Source organism: Globicephala melas, chromosome 1 (genome assembly GCF_963455315.2).
Source record: "Globicephala melas chromosome 1, mGloMel1.2, whole genome shotgun sequence".
NCBI classification, from domain to species: domain Eukaryota; kingdom Metazoa; phylum Chordata; class Mammalia; order Artiodactyla; family Delphinidae; genus Globicephala; species Globicephala melas.
In genome coordinates this window covers 153,264,550-153,284,064 of record NC_083314.1, presented here as the reverse complement: position 1 = coordinate 153,284,064, position 19,515 = coordinate 153,264,550, and the positions used below count along the sequence as shown (strand labels likewise).

The 19,515-nt window shown below is 51.7% G+C and overlaps 1 protein-coding gene and 1 pseudogene across 5 annotated transcripts; one reads left to right on the top strand and one right to left on the bottom strand.

Annotated features, from left to right (window-relative positions):
• Positions 1 to 19,375, bottom strand: P3H1 (prolyl 3-hydroxylase 1). Of its 5 annotated transcripts, none has more exons than XM_060306824.1 (15): positions 18,838 to 19,375; positions 13,753 to 13,905; positions 12,221 to 12,410; positions 11,876 to 12,007; positions 10,890 to 11,029; positions 6,286 to 6,375; positions 5,928 to 5,980; positions 5,626 to 5,747; positions 3,570 to 3,959; positions 2,993 to 3,143; positions 2,064 to 2,134; positions 1,746 to 1,863; positions 1,286 to 1,361; positions 897 to 1,037; positions 1 to 482 (listed from the first exon to the last, which is right to left on the bottom strand). In XM_060306824.1, exons 1-15 carry the CDS (start codon positions 19,300 to 19,302, stop codon positions 327 to 329), a joined length of 2,448 nt encoding a protein of 815 aa, XP_060162807.1. In that variant the 5' UTR covers positions 19,303 to 19,375; the 3' UTR covers positions 1 to 326. The 5 variants fall into 5 exon arrangements, 3 of the variants coding, with proteins under 3 accessions (XP_060162807.1, XP_030723019.1, XP_060162823.1); XM_030867159.2 differs by lacking the exon at positions 2,064 to 2,134 and having other exon boundaries at positions 2 to 482; positions 3,570 to 3,665; positions 3,832 to 3,959; XR_009565612.1 differs by lacking the exons at positions 1 to 482; positions 897 to 1,037 and having other exon boundaries at positions 1,228 to 1,361; positions 3,570 to 3,665; positions 3,832 to 3,959.
• Positions 14,158 to 15,197, top strand: LOC115858247 (mitochondrial intermembrane space import and assembly protein 40 pseudogene; annotated as a pseudogene).
• Positions 19,376 to 19,515: the final 140 nt, after the last annotated feature.

The window sequence follows — 19,515 nt, the reverse complement described above, 5'->3', positions numbered from 1 at the left end:
ACCACCGAGTAAAAAACCACGAATCATTTATTCTTTGGTGGTCTACACAGGCACTTAAATACTGTATTGCTGTCACGCGGCTGCCTGTGCAGGCCCCCGGAGTGGCTCTGGGCCTGCGTCCTGAGCCCTTGGTCAGGCCCGGGGGAGAGGGCCGTCCTGCTATGTCCACTCCAAAGGCAGTAGCACCATGTGGACGGCTATGAGCAGAGTCCCCTCAGCTGGGGGGCAGACCTAAGTTCCCCACCGCTCCTCACCCGAGGCTGGCCAGTCCAGGGTGCAGGACAGAGTTCCTCACGTGGGTCTGATCACCGTCCACATGTGAGCTGTCAGAGCTCATCCTTGTGCCCTGACTCACTGCTGGAGACAGACCCCTGTACGGGCTTGGGGGGTCCCTCCTGGGCTTCTTGGGGCTGTTCATGGGGGAGGTCCGTCTCTTCTGGGCTAAAGAGCATCTTCACCAGGTCATCCGCCTGCACCCTGTCCTGCAAGGACAAACCCCTGGCTGTTCAGAGAGGCCTCTGGACCAGGCACTCACCATCTCTCAGGTGCTACTTCCTGGAGAACAAGAAGGCTCTTCTCCAGTGGCCTCCGAGCTCATCCTAATCCCAGCAGGTCCTACTCCTTGGGCAGAGGCAGCAGAGGTGGTACCCAGCGAGGGACCAAGAACCAGGATCACTCCCCATATTGTCCCCACTGCCCCCCACCTGGAGCCCCATTCCCAAGGCAGGAAGAAGGGCCGGGGACCACGGTGACACAGTGCCGAAGCGAGGAGTCTCTCTGGACTCCCAAGCCCAGTGCTTCTCTCACGTCTAAGCATCGGCAATGGGGCTGGGGAAGGTGGAAGCAGAACAAGGGCCCTGCCAGGAACAGGTCACAGCAGCGCCAACTGCTCTCACCCGCTCGCTGTGTCGAGCGTCCAAAGTGAACCACAGGGCGATGGCACAGCGCTGCCCTCTGGTGACAGCCTTCACTCCATGCGGGTTTTCTGTGCCCGAAGAGAATCCCACGGCCCTTCCGCACTGGGGCTGCACCTCTGCCTAAAGGGGACGAAGAGGGGGGTACACAGGACAGAGACCATAACCTGCCTTCAGAAGGGACATGGGGTCATTCAGGTCCAGGAGGGGATGGCTCCTCTGCCTGGCTTCCCAAAGACCAGAGCTAAAGAGAACAGGCGACTAGGCAGAGGCCCCCTGGTTTGGGGAGGGGAGTGCTGGCCACCAGGAGGGCCCCCTGCACCTTGAGGTTGTGTCTCCCCTCCCAGGGATGGGGACGAGGGCACACTCACCGTCACAGTCTTGGCATCTAGTTCAGTGAAAAAAAAGTTTCCTCCGTCGAAGTCTGCGTTCAGGTAAAGAATGGCACTGGGAAAGGCAGAGAGCACCTCGACACCGACTTCCTCTTCCCGCCCCTCAGACACCCACGGCTCCAGTGCCTTTATCTCCAAGTGCTCCCAACCAGCAGCGGGGGGGGGGGGGGCCTTCTCTGAAGCCTCACGGACACGACTCCTGACCTTCCCGCCTCCCTACCCTCGCCCCTGAGAATCCACCATGCCCTTCTCTGGGGTGCTTCTGTACCAAGTCTACCTTTCCCTGTCCTACTCTCACACTGCTCTGTAATGATTCCCGTGTTATCTGACTCCCAATCCAGAGGATCCTGGACGCTGGGAGGAGCTGGTCCCAAACACGCATGTGTTGGGGGAGGGGGCAGGGCACAGGGCCCTGGGGGCCTCAGAGCAGAGTTGGCACCTGTAGTCCCGGAAGGTGTAGGCGGGGGGCTCCTTGATGCACACGAGGGCCTCCGCGTTCAGGATGCAGTTGTCCACGTGGACGGGGTGGCTACCATCATTCCTCTCGGCCTGTGCCTCTGCGGCCACGGAGACACACGTTAGTACTGGGGCACCTCAGGGGACACTGCAGCTCTCCTGCTGGCATGCGAGGGCAGGGGGGTCACTGCTGACCAGCTTCCCTTCCTCTGGTTGGATCCACGCTCTCCAAGTCTTTAGACACAGAGCAGCAGGCCTAACCTTAAACCCTTAACCTCGGTGAGTAAAAACAAGGCCTCACCCAGCCCTTCACCGCCTGCCGACTCTTCCTGGCTTCCTGGCTTCCCGCTGCCCAGGCCCCTGGGCCCCCACCTGGAGGACGGGACACACACAGTTGCGAGTCTGGCACATTCCTTGGGTGTGCCCAGATTTTGATAGAATTCCAAACTTTCTGAGGGAGAGTAAAGCCCTCTAATCTCTGCTGCCCATCAGGGTCATATCGGCACCAGGGGCCGCTGAAGGCTCTGGCATGACAGACCCGGCTGTGGGTCACGTGTGGTTCCTGGACACTGGCCGTGCCTCACCCCTCCTAGGGAATGCAAAAGGGAACGTGACAGAGGGAGAGTGAACGATGAACAACCTCCAGCCTGCCCTAACTTGTAAAATAAGTAGTTCTCTCAGAAATTTGGTATTTAACAATTAGTGACAGAGAACTTGCAACGCAGATCATGATTCACCTAAGGACCCCTGTATGCCCAGTACCAGCGTTGAGAACCACTGACTTACAGGATGCAAAATACTCTTGAATGCAGCGCTCCGTCATTTGGCTTCTGAGGGCCTCACCAGTCTTACGTGGCTGCCCCCCGTCCCCCCTTGACCTTACGCTCCAGAAGTGGCCACTTTCTTAGTCCCCCAGCTGCCGGCTGCTCGATGCCTCCACTCCTCTGCTCATGCTGCTGCCTCCGGCTCCAACGTCCTCCCGCTGCCCCGTCTACTCCACAACTCCTATTCATCCTGCGCAGCTCTCATCACCTCCTCTGGGAAGCCCTCCCGACTCCCCGGGGAGACTGACTCGAACTTCCTCTGCTGCACTCATCGCAGTGGTTTACGTTGGTTCCCCAGCAGGATGAAAGGGACCATATCCTGCTCTCCTCCGCGTCCTCCGCATCCAGCTGGTGCCTGGGTGGGCAGTGTGTGCTGCACGGGGGCTGCGGGTTGAGGGAGGCCCACCTTCGATCGCGGTGCGGCACACCAGGTGGGAGTAGGAGAAGTAGAGGGGGCTGTCCAGGTGGAAGTAGGACGCCATGACACGCCGCACCTTCTCCGTCACGTTGTAGTACAGGTGAGCGCTCTGCAGAGGAACCTTCCCTTCCTGTCCCAGCTGCCAAGGAGACCAGTGGTCAGCTACGCTGCACGCTCCTCTGCGGGCCAACAGAGACCATAGGGGCGCCAGGCCCCGCTCCTCGTGCCCGCCAAGGACCAGTCCCTCTGCTTCCCATACACGACTCTCTGCCATCGCCCCCTCCCCTCGCCTTCACATTTCTCTTTGAGTAACCTGCTCAGAAGTAGAGCGGTTCTTCAGAAAGCGCTCTCGAGCTTGGGTATCAGTTTTGCTTGCCTCATCATTACACTAATAGCCATGGTTCAGAAGTCAAGCTCACCCAGCATGGTTTATCCTGCCTCCGTGGCAGCTGGAACGCTGACAGGCGGACATTTTACCTTTCCTACCACCATCTCCAACTCCTCCCCAGAGCCTGCGCGTCCCCCTCCCCCTTCTCCACACTCCAGAACAGAGTACTGCCCCTACCTTGAGGGCCTTGAAGACAGTGACGCCATAGAACTTTTCGCTGGGAGTGTGCGGGGAGGTCTGACCCCGGTAGCCATCTCCTAAAGTTGCTGCTGCCTACGAGGCCCCAAAAACAGGTGGAGTTAGCCAGGCAGCTGAGGGCCCAGGAAGAGGTGGTCGACTGCCCGCAGCAAGGGGCAGGCAATCGTTCAGCACCTAAGAGGCACCTAGTCGGGGGAAGCTGGGCCCTTAGGGAGATGGCATGGTCACCGGGTTCCCTCACATTGGTCAGTCTCTGCAGCTCCCGGCACTCATCCTCAGAGATTACACCATCCATCACCACCCGCTGGGAACCGTTCAAGACTTTGGAGGTCATGGTGAGTCTGATACCGTCATAAAGCAGGGGGCCACCTGCAAAGCAATAACACCAGCTAAATCCAGCAGCAGTTCTGTCCAGACACTCTCCATCAGATATTGCCTTGCTGTAAGGAAGAGAAATTCCAGGTGTTTCCCGTTCACCAGAGAAACCTCCCGTTTGGTCACTTCCAAAGGTAGCGTGGTCCAGAGGATGGAACTTAGAGCTGACGGGCAGGAGATCCAAGTCCTGGTCCACAGCTGTTGACTCCTGGGCTTTCACGCATTGTTGAGGAAACATCATAAAGACATTCCTAAAACATGAGTTCAGGACCAGAAAGAACTGGGTTTGACTCCTGGATCCTCCACTTACTAGCTGTGTGACCTTGGCAAGTTACTTAACTTCCCTGAGCCTTGTCTCATCTGTAAAACAGCATCTACCTCGTAAGTTTGATGTAAAGAACAGTAAGACAACTTAAAAGTTTAGCACGATACTTGGCACCTAGTAAATGCTGAAAAGTTTAGCTACCATCATATCATTATCTATTTAAAATGAGGATCTTACAATCTGCCCAACCCACTTCCCAGGCGATTATGAGAACCAAGAGAAATAACAGGGTGAAAGCTCTCTGAAAACAAAGGAATGCTGGACAAATTCTTTAACATGCTAATCTCATTAAATTAAGCACTTGTTAATTGAAGCAACTGTAGAGTACAGGCCAGCCTTTCTCTCCTCTATTTCTCCTGGTGTCTCCCTGTGCTGGGGACATACCACAGACCCAATTCCACTCCATCTGTTATTTACTGAGGCCTCAGCGTGTGCCAAGCACTGTGCTAGAAAAGGCAAGGGATTAACACCTGAAGACAGCACCTGTTCCAACAGTTACACAAATGACCAACACAAGGCAGACCTTGTGAAAGTACGAAGTGCCTTGGAAGTTCAACAGAAACGGGGATGGGGATCCCAACTGGCCTGGAGTTTAAGAAAGGCTCTGTAGGGTGGGTCCGAGGCGCCTCACGGGGAGAGATGATGGCAAGTGTCTAGGAGGAGGCGTGGGCCTGAACAAAGGCTTGTGAGCAGAGAGCGGCCCAAGGACGAAGAGGAGGTATAAACGGGGAATGGTAGAACATACGGTTACAGGGGCAGGCAGGGAGGACGGCATCAGAGTCCCTGTGTTTGGAAGACTGGTCTAGCCCCCAGGTGGGAAGGGGCAAGGACAGATTGGAGGAGGAAAGATGAGTGCAGAGAGCAGGGGCTGGGGGCCTGATGCACGCCTGAGGCCATGGGACAAGAAAAGGGTTGGGGAGAGAGAAAGAGAGCAGAGTCCTAACTGGCAGAGGATTGGAGGGGATGGGCAAGGGGGCACCAGAGGAGACCTGAAGATTTTGAGGCTTGGTAACAGGACAAATGATGGCAGCTGGGAGAAAACAGTTTGGGGGTAAGGAGAGAGGACAAGTTTTCTCCTATAAATACTGAAGCAAACTAAACTAGTGTCACTGTGACTCAGGAGTCTTACTTCTTAACCAAAGGCCAATTCTCAGTGCTCTTTGCAGGTGGAAGTCCCGTGGGTGAGGGAAGAAGGGCCACGGCGGGGGTGAGCCCTGACTCGTGCCAGCTCGCATCCTGAGGCTGCTCTCTAAGGGGAGCTGCCCAGCTAACATGGGGACCCCCAGCCTTGCTGCCTCCACGACAGCCGAGGTGGCCCCACGCTCGTCCTCTCACCTTCCTGGGTCAGCCTGTTCACGTCCAGCGACTCCTTGGTCTTCTCTTCCACGAGGGTCTCAATCTCCTTCATAAGGTTTCCGATCTCCTGGGAGATGCGGGCGGCTGTTTCCCGTTCTGACCTGTGAGCACAGCCAGTCTGAGGGCTGTATTCCAGGGCCAGCCCAGGCTCCCACCCCAGCTTCCCAGACTGGACCTGCCCACCCCTTGCCAGGAGTTCACATCTGCCTCTGCCTGGGCTCAGGAAGCCTCAAGTGCTTCATCACACCGATCCAATCATGCAGTTTCTTCAAGGCCCTCACTTCTGTTTCTCTTGCAGTCTCTTGGGAATCACCTCTTCTGGAGTCCATGAATCCTAAAAGCAGAGCAGGAAAAAATGAACAGTGTCGGGTGACCTGCTGAATCTTCCAGGTCTCGATGCACATACTAGGGCCTACAGGGAATCCACCTTCTCACCAGCCTCCTTTCAGGAGATAAAGTGAGAGGTCTCTGGAACTGAGTCACCTGTATCTGGCTGCCCAGAATTCCCCGTCTCTCGTCCACGCAGATCTCCTCTTTGGCTCAACCCCGCAACGGCCCTCTCCCCAGTGGCACACGGTGTACAGCTCAGCCCATCCCTTGCATCCCCGCCCCACTCCGGCTTCCTGCACCCTGGCTCACCGGGTCAACAAAGGGAATTCCAAAAACGTCATAAGCGAAGAAGAGCAGTTCTTTCTCCAGCAGGCTTCGCTGGTGGTACTCCTGGGCACTCTGAGGAAACGCAGTGGGAGGGACGCCCTGGTACTCAGCTCTGCCGCTGACTCTAGCCCGCACTCCCCACCCCTAGGTGCCACACTGTTGCCCCCCGTGCGACCCAAGGCTTCCTCTCCCACTATCACTAGTGTGTCCGTCCCCCCGTTTGGGATAAAAGTCTCACGTCTGTGCTCAAGGGTTCCTCTTGCCTGACACAAGCAGCCCCTCTGAGGGTGGCATAGCCAGGCTTCCCTTATAGGAAAACAGCCCCCTTTCCTTCCCCTGCCGTTAATCTCTGAGGCAGAAAACCTGAGGATTCTCAGGAAATACTCTTTAAGGAAGGAAAATTACTCCTTCTTGACTTCCACAGGAGTTCAACACACAGGGGAAGAAAAACCTAGGTGTTAGGTGACTCCTACGTTATTCATTTAATCTTTACAGCCACCTTGGAGGTTGATGAGATTATCCTCATTTTACAGACAAAGACACTGAGGTACAGAGGGGATATGCGACTTGTTTGGGGTGACACTATAGGAGATGATAGAGCAGGGACCTACATCCAAGCCTGGGTCTCTCCAATCCTAAAGCCCACGTGCTTTTTCCTATGCCATCTGCCTCCCCTGAGACTTGGAGTGGACGGTATCCCTCCCGGGAGTTGGGCCAGTGCAGGAGCAGCTGGGTCCAGCATCCGGCCATTCCCACACGTGCTCAGTGGTAGGGCTTACCCAGGGCAGGGAAACTAAGTACCTTCTGGGGTCACATCTTTCCCTAGGTGCCCTGCTAGTCTCCCAGCAGCAGAAGAAGGAAGGAAAAGAAAAAGAAGACATCATCAGTTGAAATAAAAGATGAGGGCAATAAGGAAAACTTTGAAGGCGTCAATGAGGCCTATATCACCTCTTGTATTTACCCAAGAGGAAGATGGAAATTTTCTCCTAAGGAGTTTAAACAACTGGCCCCCCTCCCCTAGTACTGGACACCAAGCTAGGCATGTGTCATCTCCTTTAACCCTCTCCAGCTGCTCTATGAGCCTGCCAGAGAGCAAGTCCCACTTCTACCATTTACTCATTCAACACTGATGTACTGAGTATCAGCTACGTGTCAGAACTGTGCCGGCACTGGAATAAAGCAGGGAAACAGAGATTCCGGTCACCATGGGCAGCCATAGGCTGCTACACAAGTTAATTCATCTCCTGGAGCCTAAATGTCCTCATCTCGAAAACGGCAAGAATAGCACCCACCTCACGGGGTGCCTGTGATGATTAAACGCGATGATGGGTATAAACCACCTAGCTCAGTGCTTGGCCTGGGACAGCGCTCAACAGATGTTAGTTACCTTCTTTCCAGAAGGGCAGTTCTAGTTAGAAATGGTAGACTGACCACTTATTTTCCATTTCTGCCCCAGACTCACTAATATGACTGTAAAGGGTCAGGGGGAGGGATCTTAACCAAGCAAAGAGACTAGGAGACGCGCCATCTCAAATCCAGACGGTCACCATCTAGCGGCCCAAGAGGACAACGACAAGGTAACCAGTCTCCATATGGGAGGGGGTGGCAAGAGGAGGGTTACTAGAGACTCTCAGGATTGCGGATCCAAGAAGGAAGAGCCTTGGTTTTCTTTTTTTTTTTTTTGCGGTACGCGGGCCTCTCCCGTTGCGAAGCACAGGCTCCGGACGCGCAGGCTCAGCGGCCATGGCTCACGGGCCCAGCCGCTCCGCGGCATGTGGGATCTTCCCCGGACCAGGGCACGAACCCATGTCCCCTGCATCGGCAGGCGGACTCTCAACCACTGTGCCACCAGGGAAGCCCGAGCCTTGGTTTTTAACTTCAGGGTAGGTTGATGACCCCACCTCACTGGGTTGTTATGAGAATCAAACGAAGAAAAGCTATGAAAAATTTTTGTAAACTATAAAATGCCACGCATATTTGAAGGGTGCTTATTTTCCACAGTAAGCGCCACACAACCAGAATGGGAGGTCTGTTACTACCGCATCATCCACCTGCTTCTCCCAGTGAACAGAGGAAAAATGAGCCACCCTGGGCTGGAGTGCGGGCAGGGCAGGAGGCTGTGAGGGCGGAATCCTGCCACCTGCGTGCCCCGCGGCCAGCGCCGTGCACGTGTCTCCCAGGCTGGGAACGTGGTGCCTAATTAGACCCTGAGAGGAGGGAGGCATGAACCCCTGGCCCACCGCCAGTTCCACCTCTCCCCTCCTCCCGCCCCCCACCTCACTCAGGCCTCGGTGGCTCTCTCTGCACCGTGACGGCCTCCGGCACCTCCCATTCTGAGCCCTGCCCCATCACATGACATCAGGCTGCTTAAAACCCTTTGACGGCTCACCACTGCCTGCCTCACACAGTAGGGTCCAAGGTCCTGGAGAGGCACTCAAGACCCCTCAAAAATCTGACCCTCCCGGGCCTCATTGCCTGCAACTCCCCAGCACCATCTTCCGTTCACATGGGACTGTTGTGCAGGTGGTTTGCATATGCTGCTCTCCATCTAAAAGGCCCTTCTCTGACTCGTTCACCTACTGAAGGCTTTTAAAACCAATTGTCAACACCACTGCCTCTGGTGAAGCCTTCCCGGACCCGCCAGTTGCTTACTTTTCCTGCGTGCTCCCACTCTAGCTCGCGGACCCCTCTACTATGATATTCACCACAGCATTTTACAGACCTCGGATTGTACACCTTTCCAGGGCGGTTTTAGATGGCATTCAAAAAGACATGAAAGTAGTACAAGTGTAGCTAAAAGAAACCCCCGGAGTATCGAGAGACATACACAGAAATGTTCAGTCCTCCCCCACCTAGCCCCTGACCCACAGGCCCATGCCTGGGGGTGGGGGGGTTAATCCTGATGAACAGTTTCTTACCAATCTGTGCAGAAAGTTAAAAAACTTCAAAATATATACGTACTACCAAAAAATGTAAATAGAATACCACTACAGTTCTATGTCTTCCTTTTCTTTACCTAAAATTACATCATGGAGACAATTTCATATTGGTACGTAGGAATCCACTCAAGCAACATAATGCTTATCTTGTATGTCATTGAACGAACGTGCCAATTTTATTTAACCAGTTCCCCAAATTGATAGCATTGAGCTTGTTTCCAGTTTTTTGCTTTTAGCGGCGGACTTCTGATGCACATCTGTGCACGTTTACCTTTGCACGCTTGTGTAGTACAGCCAAGGGTGAATCCCCGGCAGTCAGATCTCTGGGTACATGAACAGTAGTTTGCAGCCCTACCAACAGCCCAGGGGTGTGCCTGCTTTCTCACCCGCTACATGTGTCCAATAGACTTGTTGCATACACAACTGAGGGGCCTCTAGAGTCACTGTAGCTATCTAACTTTTTTTTTTCTTTGACAAAAGGAAAAACGGATCCAAAGTTACAGCTATTTTTACAGACTGTAAGATTGGGTTTTGGAGAGGCCAGCAGGACACAAGTGATTGAGGGCCACAGTGACAAGCCACCCCATCTCAGGAGGTGGCTGAAGTTAGAGGTAAGAAAACCCGCCACCCGCTACTTATGTACCATCAGCAAGACCCCTGTGATGCCACCTGTCCACACAACACTTTGTACAGCACCTGTCGGCTCACTATCTCATTTGACGCTCACACTTGTCCTGTGTTGAAGAGAGAGCAAGAACCATAATCCTATTTTACAGAAGGAGAAAATGAGACTCAGAAGGGCAGTGCAGCATGACTAAGATTCCACATGATGCGTCAAAAATCACATGGCTAGTAAGTAGAGGAGCCAGGACTTGAGTCCAGATTAGTGACTTCAAATCCACCTCATTGTTCTGGGCTCAAGAAGGAGAGGATCTAGGGCCTGTGCAAGGCATACGTACAAATATCGAGGTTCGCAGTATTGAACTTCATTAAGTTAAAAACAGAGAACTTTTCATGTTTTTAATACAAAAATGATACCCATTCACTGCAGGGAATTTAGAAAATATAAAGGAGCAAAACACAAAAATCACCCGTAATTCCAGAAATAGCCATTGTGAAGTGAACAGCACAAAGTGCAGTCCCCCCGGCAGTGCAGGCGTGGGCCTGCTTCCACTTCAGTGCCTTTCGTTTTAGTCTTTCTATTACATAGATTTTTTTCCTCGTTTGGGAGTGAGATGGGTATAATGCTGAAACAGGGAGAGACAGAACAATGGCAGAAAGAAGCGGGGGCGGGTAAGAAAACCGAGGCAGAAAAGAGTTGAGTGAAAAAAAAATTTAGCATGAAGTAGAAAATGATATATCTTGGCCAAGTCAAGTCTCAAAGTGGAGGTGCTGAGAAAGGGAAAGAACATGGCTGCTTTGCAGTTCTGCTTTTCCCTGCCGACTCGGAGCACAGACTTCGGGGCCCAGATTGTGCTAATTAAGGTACTGGCTTATTCCCCGCTTTCTGTGCACTCACACCCACCCAGGCAACCTGCCCCCACCCCTCACTGCCCGAGCAGCCCCGGCTCCTCCTCCTCTACCCCACTCTCTGCTTTCTGGTCTGGGTTCAGCTGGCAGCCACCCAAAGTAATGCAAGTCTCTCACCTCACGGGGGCCGATGGATCTGGCTTGCTCTTCTCCAAGCATGGCTGTGTAGTAGGCCAGATTCTGGCTCATCACCTCATCATTGGGGAAGAAGAGGAGATAGGTCTTGGCACATTCAATGGCCTGTGTGTAATTCCCAACTGCAAAGGGGAAAAAATGGCTGAGAAGAAAGCATCGAATCCTGGGTACCGTGAACCGCCCAGTGTTCAGTCTCAGCACAGCTCGAGGCAATGATGACATGGCAAGGTGGCACCAGCTACATAACACGACTGCCTGATTTGGCGGGAGAAGTTGCAGAATAAATGATAGAATATACGATTGATTTTTAAGGTGCTCAGTGCCTGCAAGTAATTCAAACATTGGCCCTAATATTCCCAATCAGTAGACCAATTTCAGGAATATTCCCCTGTCTTCCTACCTTTTCTTCCCTATGGATTTTCAGAAGAGAAGGGAAGATTCCAATAGCAGATTGTCTCTTTCGCAGAGTTCTTGTTGATACGTGTTGGTCTCCTCAACCATAAAAGTGTATATTCTTGAATATGCTGTGGTGCTTAGCACACAGTGGGGACTCAGTAAAGACCTGCCGACTTGTTGCTTTTCTGGATACTGACAGCCCCCTCACCCCACCCCAGAGCATCAGTGCTACATGAGGGAGAAGGGCGGGGAAATGCCCTGTGAGCTGGTTTAAATGGAAGCACACCCTTGCCTTTACTATAACTTAACTCAGGTGCAAAATGAGATTATAAATGTTATAGAGGGGACCAGAGGGTGAGGCCCTAAAGTCTCCCTCCCCCAGCTTCTCAGGCTGCTGGTACTGCTTCTTGGAAGGTGGCTTGTAACAGGGTATTCAGGGATCGCCTGGCATGCTGCCTGCCAGAGCCCAAGAGAGAAACCAAACAGCCTGAAGAAGCACAGTGGCCATGATCCCTGCCTTCCTTGCTTTTGGCTTAGTGAAAAGCAGCTGAGAAAGAGAAGGGAGGCCTTACTGTTGTAGTAGGCAAACTGCAGATAATTATAATGCGATGGGAGGAAGTCTTCAAAGGGCTTCTCTCGACTTGGGTGGGAAGCAAGCTCGGTGACACAGTTCTGCTTACAGCTGAGGACCTGGACGTAATGGTCTGAAAGGAATCGAGGAGAGGGAAGAACCATAAGGTCAATTTCCAGGATTCAAATGCTGCTTAAGATGAACAAATTCAAGTGGAAGCAATTTTCAGTCAGGTTCCCGGATTTAAGAGATTCAGGAATGAGGCTGAAGATGCTGTGTCTGCAGAATCACGTTGTTGCCCTCAGAACCCAGAGGCCTGGCCGAGGGCTGGGTTTGGGGCCCGCACCTGTGATGGCCTGGAAGAGGTCGGCGTTGTATTCCAGGTAGTTGTATCCGTCGTAGTCATAGGGCCCTTCACAGAGGGCACGGCACTCCTCGTCTGCTGCGAAGTACTCCCGCAGCGCCGTCTCCAGGTGGGGCACGGCTTCCTGCAGCTGCTCCTCAGAGTAGAGGCGCACTCCGAGCCGAAACTCATGCTACTGGGAGGAAGCGGTACTCAGATGCAGGGCAGACTGCAGACAGCCCTCCCTCCTTGCCCACGGCCACCTCCACGGGCATCCCCGTAGCCCTCTCAGGTTACGGATGGAAAGGGTGGCTGCTACACAAAGAAAGCCTGCTGGAAATGGTCTTTACTTAGTCAGTCTTTACATCTGACTTTCTTTTGAAATTTAAAAACATTTAGCTCAATCTACTTGAAAGATATATGGGAATTCACTGTCATTTTCTTGCACTTTTTTTGTGGGGCTGCAAGTTTTCAAAATAAAAATTTAATAAAAGAAATTTTAACTCTTAGCTATCAGAATGTGGTTTGAGGTGATGAAAGCAATCTTTCTAGCAGTAAGGATGGATTTGGGCTGCTGCAGCTGATTACAGACTTTGCTTCTGCTCTCTGTGGGACATGGCTCCCTTCTTGCGGACAATAACCATTTTCATTTGTCACAGAATCACTAAAAAAGAAAAAAAAAGAAAAAAATCCAAACTGTGTAGAGTTGTATAATGTACTAGATGTACACAGTTTACTTTTAAAAGTCATTTTGATGTTGTTTCTAATATGCCTATTTCTAAACTACAACATATGCCCTTTATGAAAATGCTGTATCGGGACTTCCCTGGTGGTCCAGTGGCTAAGGCTCTGTGCTCCCAATGCAGGGGGCCCAGGTTCAATCCCTGGTCAGGGAACTAGATCCCACCTGTAGCAACTAAAGATCCCGTGTGCTGCAACGAAGATTCCCCGCAGGCCACAACTAAGACCCGGCGCAGCCAAATAAATATTTTTTAAAAATGCTATGTCATCATAGACAATACCTCTTATGGGACACAGACTTTTCCTGCTAAATAAATAGAATAAGAACATTGAGGAATACTGTACCACTCACTGTAGTGAAAAGCAGAAACCTACATGACCAAAAAAATTTGACAAGTAAATGAATACGATGTGTGCAGAAGAAGGATTGTCATGCAGCCACTAAAAATTGTGTTTTCAAAGAAAACTTGAAGACATGAGAAAAGACGCATCAGCATCATATGTCAGTTCAAAAGGGATGATGAAAAATACATACACAATATGACGCCAAATTAGGTTTAAAAATTAGAAATACTGAAGACTTAAAAAATAGGCCAAAATATCAACTACTGGTTTTCTGAAGGTGGCACTATTATAGATGATTACTTTCTGGTTTTTGCGTATTTGCATTTTTCTAATGTTGTACAATGAACATACATTACTTCTGTAATCAGAAAGCAACCCTAGTGAATGTCACTATAAACAGAAAGAGCGAGAGACAGGGATAGCGTGTCTTGTTTGTTTTTTGTTTTCACCATGTGGGGTTTGGCCTCGAGATCCTTGAAGTCGGCTTCCTTCACCCCAGACATGGTTTGGTAATAGTCCAGGTTCTGACGCATCTCCATGTGCTCAGGGTTGCCCACGAAGAAGGTGTGAGCTGCTGCTACGGCTTTCTCCAACTTGTTTATCTACGGGTGAGGAACAAGAACATGGTTGCCACACCCAAACCTTGATGGTTTGTGTCCAAATGTGCAGTTCACAGTAAACAGGAAATCCCCGCCTCCCCGAGCCTTCCGCTCAGTGGGCCTCAGCCCCTGCCAAGCCCAGAAAACACACCTATTGCAGGAACTACATACCAGAGATTAGAAGCACGGGGCCCTGGGCAGGTTTTCAGCTATTTCCCAAATCAGCATTAGAGATTCCTCAAATTACAGGAGGCAATGCTTCAGAAGTGTAAACATTCTATTCTAAAACAAAGGTGGTATTGTAGGGGGAATGCTATGGAAGACTGACTGCCTAAATAATATACTCTTGAGCTTTGGATGAGGCGACTAAGCTGAAGAAAGTCTAAGGAGTCAAGGGTTAAGGGGTAGGGGAGAAACAGCAGTTAACAATTAGACCATGCCAAAGAAGCTGCCTGGGGGGGGGAAATATATATAATGTATGTATATATATATATAATGTATATATATAGGTATATATATTTGTTTTTTCCTCTGCGTACGTGTTTTTGACACATTCAGGGAAAAGGTGGGTGGCTGAAAAGTCTTAAGATCCTATACAAAATCCAGACATGGCATCTTCTGACTTTTCAAAGCCCAGGGCTCATGAGGTTAAAATAAGTGGCTATACAGAAATCTGAGGGGGGAAAATGTGCTACAGGTCACAATCATGCCCATAGCAATGGACTCCAGCATATCAAAATTATACAGCTTCATATGTAGAATCCAAAATAAATCACTAGGTGGGTCTGCGCGGGTCTCCAAGCCGCCTGCCTGGCAGCGGAGAGGTCACGGCGTGAGGCCGCCGCCACAGTCGCCGCGAGGTCGGAGTGCTGGGCTGCACTGTGGCCTACTGCCGGCAGGAAGGGAAGGATCGAATCATATTTGTGACCAAAGAAGACCATGAAACTCCAAGCAACGCGGGGCTGGTGGCCGACGACCCCAATGATCTGTAAGAGGAGCACTGACGGATCCTGCCCAATGGAGACCTCAGCTGTAACTGCCCATGCCTTGGGGGCATGGCCAGCGGCCTGTGTGGGGAACAGTTCAAGGCGGCCTTTTCCTGCTTCCACTGCAGCACAGAGGATGTCAAGGGGTCGGACTGTGTAGACCAGTTCCAGGCCATGCAGGAGTGCATGCAGAAGTATCCGGACCTCTATCCCCAGGAGGAGGACGAGGAGGAGAAGCCAGCAGATGGATTAGAGGAATCGGCTGCTTCTGAGGTCGCCGCGACCAAAGAACAGAAGGGGTCCAGCTAACGCCTGCTAACGCCCCAGGCCTGGGGCGCTGGGCTCCAGCCTCCTTCAGAGTGTATGAACCTCTCCAAGGAGGTGTCTCTCCCTCTGTTGTTCTGTACGTGTAATGTACAAAATAACGTATTGTGCTGATCGGGGGCTTGGCCCCTTGACATGTACACTGAAAAATGGGTTGTGTGTATGTGTATCTCACATGAACCTAACAGCAAATGTAGCTGCCACTTCTGAATTCTCTTCTCAGATTGTCCTGAATGTTGCCACTTTGAAATAACATGCTGAATAATCTCAGCAACCAAAAATCATTATCTGAGAGTGTCTCTTGTGAGCGAGCTGATTTATTCTGATTCATTGTATCCCTTTTAGTAGATTTTATACCCAGTTGGAAAGTGAAATAGAAACAAAACATCTTCCTTTAAAAATACTGGAGCGGGGCTTCCCTGGTGGCGCAGTGGTTGAGAGCCTGCCTGCCGATGCAGGGGACACGGGTTCGTGCCCCGGTCCGGGAAGATCCCACATGCCGCGGAGCGGCTGGGCCCGTGAGCCATGGCCGCTGAGCCTGCGCATCCGGAGCCTGTGCTCCGCAACAGGAGAGGCCACAACAGTGAGAGGCCCGCGTACTGCAAAAAAAAAAAAAAAAAAAAAAAAAAAAATGCTGGGGCAGGGCCATTCCTTGTAGAAGAGGCAGGATGATCAGCCCTTGAGTATCTGACGAAGCGCTATGCTCCATTTCTGATATATTTTGGTTTCCAGTTTGCATTGAGCTCCAGGTTTTCTACGTTTGGAAAACAGAGCTTTGGACCCTCTGAGTGACTCCCTTTGTAAGTGAAGAGAAAGGCTGTTTTTTTCTGTTCTTGTTATTCCAAAAGCCCTGGTTTGGGGTCTGTGTTCACACTGGCTCTGTCTCAGCCTGTTCAGATGCAATGTTCTTGAGAGGTGGGGACCTAATCATTACCAAAGTAGCACCCGAGAGAGGAAACGGTGTCAATTAAAAGGAAAACGTGATTCTTACCTGAAAAAAAAAAATCACTGATGATCTAATGATTAATTACATGGGTTGTGGTGTCAGACTGGTGACAAAGGTAGGTTTAATTATTCACTTGTTGGGGCTTTAGGCAAGTTAAAGTTTACTCTCTAAACTCAGTTCTCTAATCGGTTATCTGAAGATAGTACTCACTACCTCACAGGAGTGCTGGGGAAGTTAAATGAGAGGATATATATCCAGCTTCTAACGCATGGTTCTGGGCACATATTAAATGCTTAATAAATGTTAGCTCGGGCTTCCCTGGTGGCGCAGTGGTTGAGAATCTGCCTGCCAATGCAGGGGACACGGGTTCGAGCCCTGGTCTGGGAAGATCCCACATGCCGTGGAGCAACTAGGCCCTTGAGCCACAACTACTGAGCCTGCGCGTCTGGAGCCTGTGCTCCGTAACAAGAGAGGCCGTGACAGTGAGAGGCCCGCGCACCGCGATGAAGAGTGGCCCCCGCTCGCCGCAACTAGAGAAAGCCCTCGCACAGAAACAAAGACCCAACACAGCCAAATAAATAAATAAATAAATAGCGTTCCCTTTACAAAAATAAAATAAAATAAATGTTAGCTCAATAAATGTAAATCCTAGCACATTAGTAATATGCTAAGAAAAATATTTTTTCTTTTCTGATCATCAGTACTAGTAAATGCACACTAAACAAGAAGTCAGCCCTGGCTGTGACCCCCAAATAGCTAGGTGACCCACGGTCAACAGTTGCCATCTCTGTACCTCAGTTGCCTTAATTATAAAATTAGAAATTCTCTCAAGTCTGTCCCTTTTATGGATTGATTCTCTCTCCCATATCTTTCAGGACTGCTCTTGCCTTTCTCTGTTCTCCATCTCCACACCCCTCACCCCACCCCCCAGCCCTTCTTTACCCTCTAAGCACGAAGCACCTCATTTCTTTCTCTTATGTGGACAACTGAAGTCATCTCCTAATGGTTCACCCTGCCACCACTTTCTCCTTCTCCCAAGGCCTACGTCACATGGCTTCCAGAAGTAGCATTCTACAGCCCAGTTCTGACGATGGCTCCTTGAAGCCTGCAGAATTCTCTTCCCAGTCCGGCCCCACTCTATCGTGAATGGCCATCCTTCCTCTCCTCTAACAATATTTGAGATCAGCTTCAAATGTCACCTCTTCTTTCAAGTCTAACTTCTCTGACACAAAGCTAGATTCCTCCTCCTTTGTGTTCCCACAGTTGGATGTACATACCCTTTCAGTAGCCCTTACTACTAAAGTGACTCTTAACAGCAAAGCAAGGTAACACAAAAAAATATAAAGTGAAGCATTTTAATTACCTGTACAAGAACTGGGATGTAGTAAGTATTCAGTAAATGTCAAAGAATTTTAAAAAGTGCTGTTAAGTGACATGACCAAAGACATAGCCCAATTATTTTGGTTTCAAGTCCAGCACTCTTCTGGGAAACTAGGAGGAATGGACCAGAGCTGTGTAAGCATAATGCTTGTGGAAAGGTGGAAATTTGAGGTCCCCAAGATTTTCTAAGTCTCTGTTTAGGTTGAATTGAAGGTCTGTTAAACTATAGATATAATAGATACCCGGCACAGCTCCTTCTTCCTTTTTTTTTTAAATTAATTAACTAATTAATTTTTGGCTGCGTTGGGTCTTCATTGCTGCGCACGGGCTTTCTCTAGTTGCAGCTAGCGGGGGCTACTGTTCGTTGCAGTGTGCAGGCTTCTCATTGCGGTGGCTTCTCTTGTTGCGGAGCACGGGCTCTAGGCACGCGGTCTTCAGTAGTTGTGGCATGCAGGCTCAGTAGTTGTGGTGCACGGGCTTAGTTGCTCCGCGGCATGTGGGATCTTCCCGGACCAGGGAACGAACCCATGTCCCCTGCATTGGCAGGCAGATTCTTAACCACTGCACCACCAGGGAAGTCCCTCCTTCTTCGTTTTTTCCCCAACAAAATGGGCTAATAACAGCACTTACTTTACAGGATATTGCCAGAATCTGGGCAAATGAATTAATAAACGTAAAGTACTTAATAGTGCCTGAAAGTATGTGTTGGCTCTCATTATCATCATAAATCAGAAGCACTCCAAATCTATGTGTACACTTGGACTTAAGGCACTCTGGAATTCCTAAAAGTACTCATTTTCTTTGGAAACCTGACGACCAGCCAGAGGGTCCCTTACAGGGAGGGGCCAGACAGCCTCTACTGGCGACGTGGCAACCTCATGTCCTGAAAGAAAGCTGTTGCACTCGGGCAGCAGGAAAAGCATCACTGAAGAGCGAACCGGAAGGAAGATACTGTAGAAAGGTCTTAGCTTCTCACTGGTTTACTTACAACAAAATTAGGATCAGAGACCCAAGCTGTCGCTGTAGTTCCCTCTAAGAGGCCTCTCGGGGAACACAAGACCAGGTTTTGCTTGGTCTGTGCCTTAACCCCGGCTGGATCTTTGGGGTCACCATCTGCCTATGCGAACCGGAGGGGCTGGTCTCCCGGCAGGGTCTCTGCTCTCCCTGGATCCGGGAAGAGCTCCCTGGCCAAGACGCCACTTTCCCTCTCCGCGAGCACTTCCCTGGCCCCCCAAGTTCCCCCGGGCCAACCACACCCAGAAGGACCCCGGCCGCCCCGGGGCCCAGGCAGATCTGCACCTTGAAGTAGGCGACCTGTAGGTAGTTGTATGGGCTCCGCTTGCTGAACTCCAATTCCAGCTCCTCGCTGAGCGAGTGGGCGGCCGACGGCCCGAGGCAGCGGCGCAGGCAAGCGGCGCGGCGCAGCAAGCCCCCGAAGAAGCGTAGGTCGTGCAGGGCGGCGGCGCCCGAGGCCTGCGCCAGGCTGGGGGGCGAGTCCGGGTCCAGCTCCCACGGGAGGTCGGCGGCACACCGGGTGCGGCAGCGCAGGCGAAGGGCGCGCAGGGCGGCCCGCGAACGCAACGCCCGCTCCATGCTCAGAACCACCCCGGCCCAGTCACCGCGAGCATAGGCCGCGGTCCCCTCCGCGAAGAGCAGATCAGGCGCCGTCATGTCCCATTCCACCTCGGACTCCGCCTCGGCCCGGCAGGCAGAGGTGGCGACCGCCAGCAATGTGGTCAGCAGCCTCAACGAGCGCGCCGCCATGGCCGCTCAGACCTAACGGGACCGCTGGTCACCGGCCAGGGAGGCCAGGGAAGCCCGAGTCCCACCCCCGGGAATCCCCGCCCCAGAGTGAAGCCCCGCCCCGAGTGAAGCCCCGCCTCCCAAACCCGGCAGCGCACGCCCACGAGGCTGCACCGCCTCTTTGGCCTTCCCCCAGACTGGACCCCGCCCCCCAGCGGAACCAGGAGCGCCAGC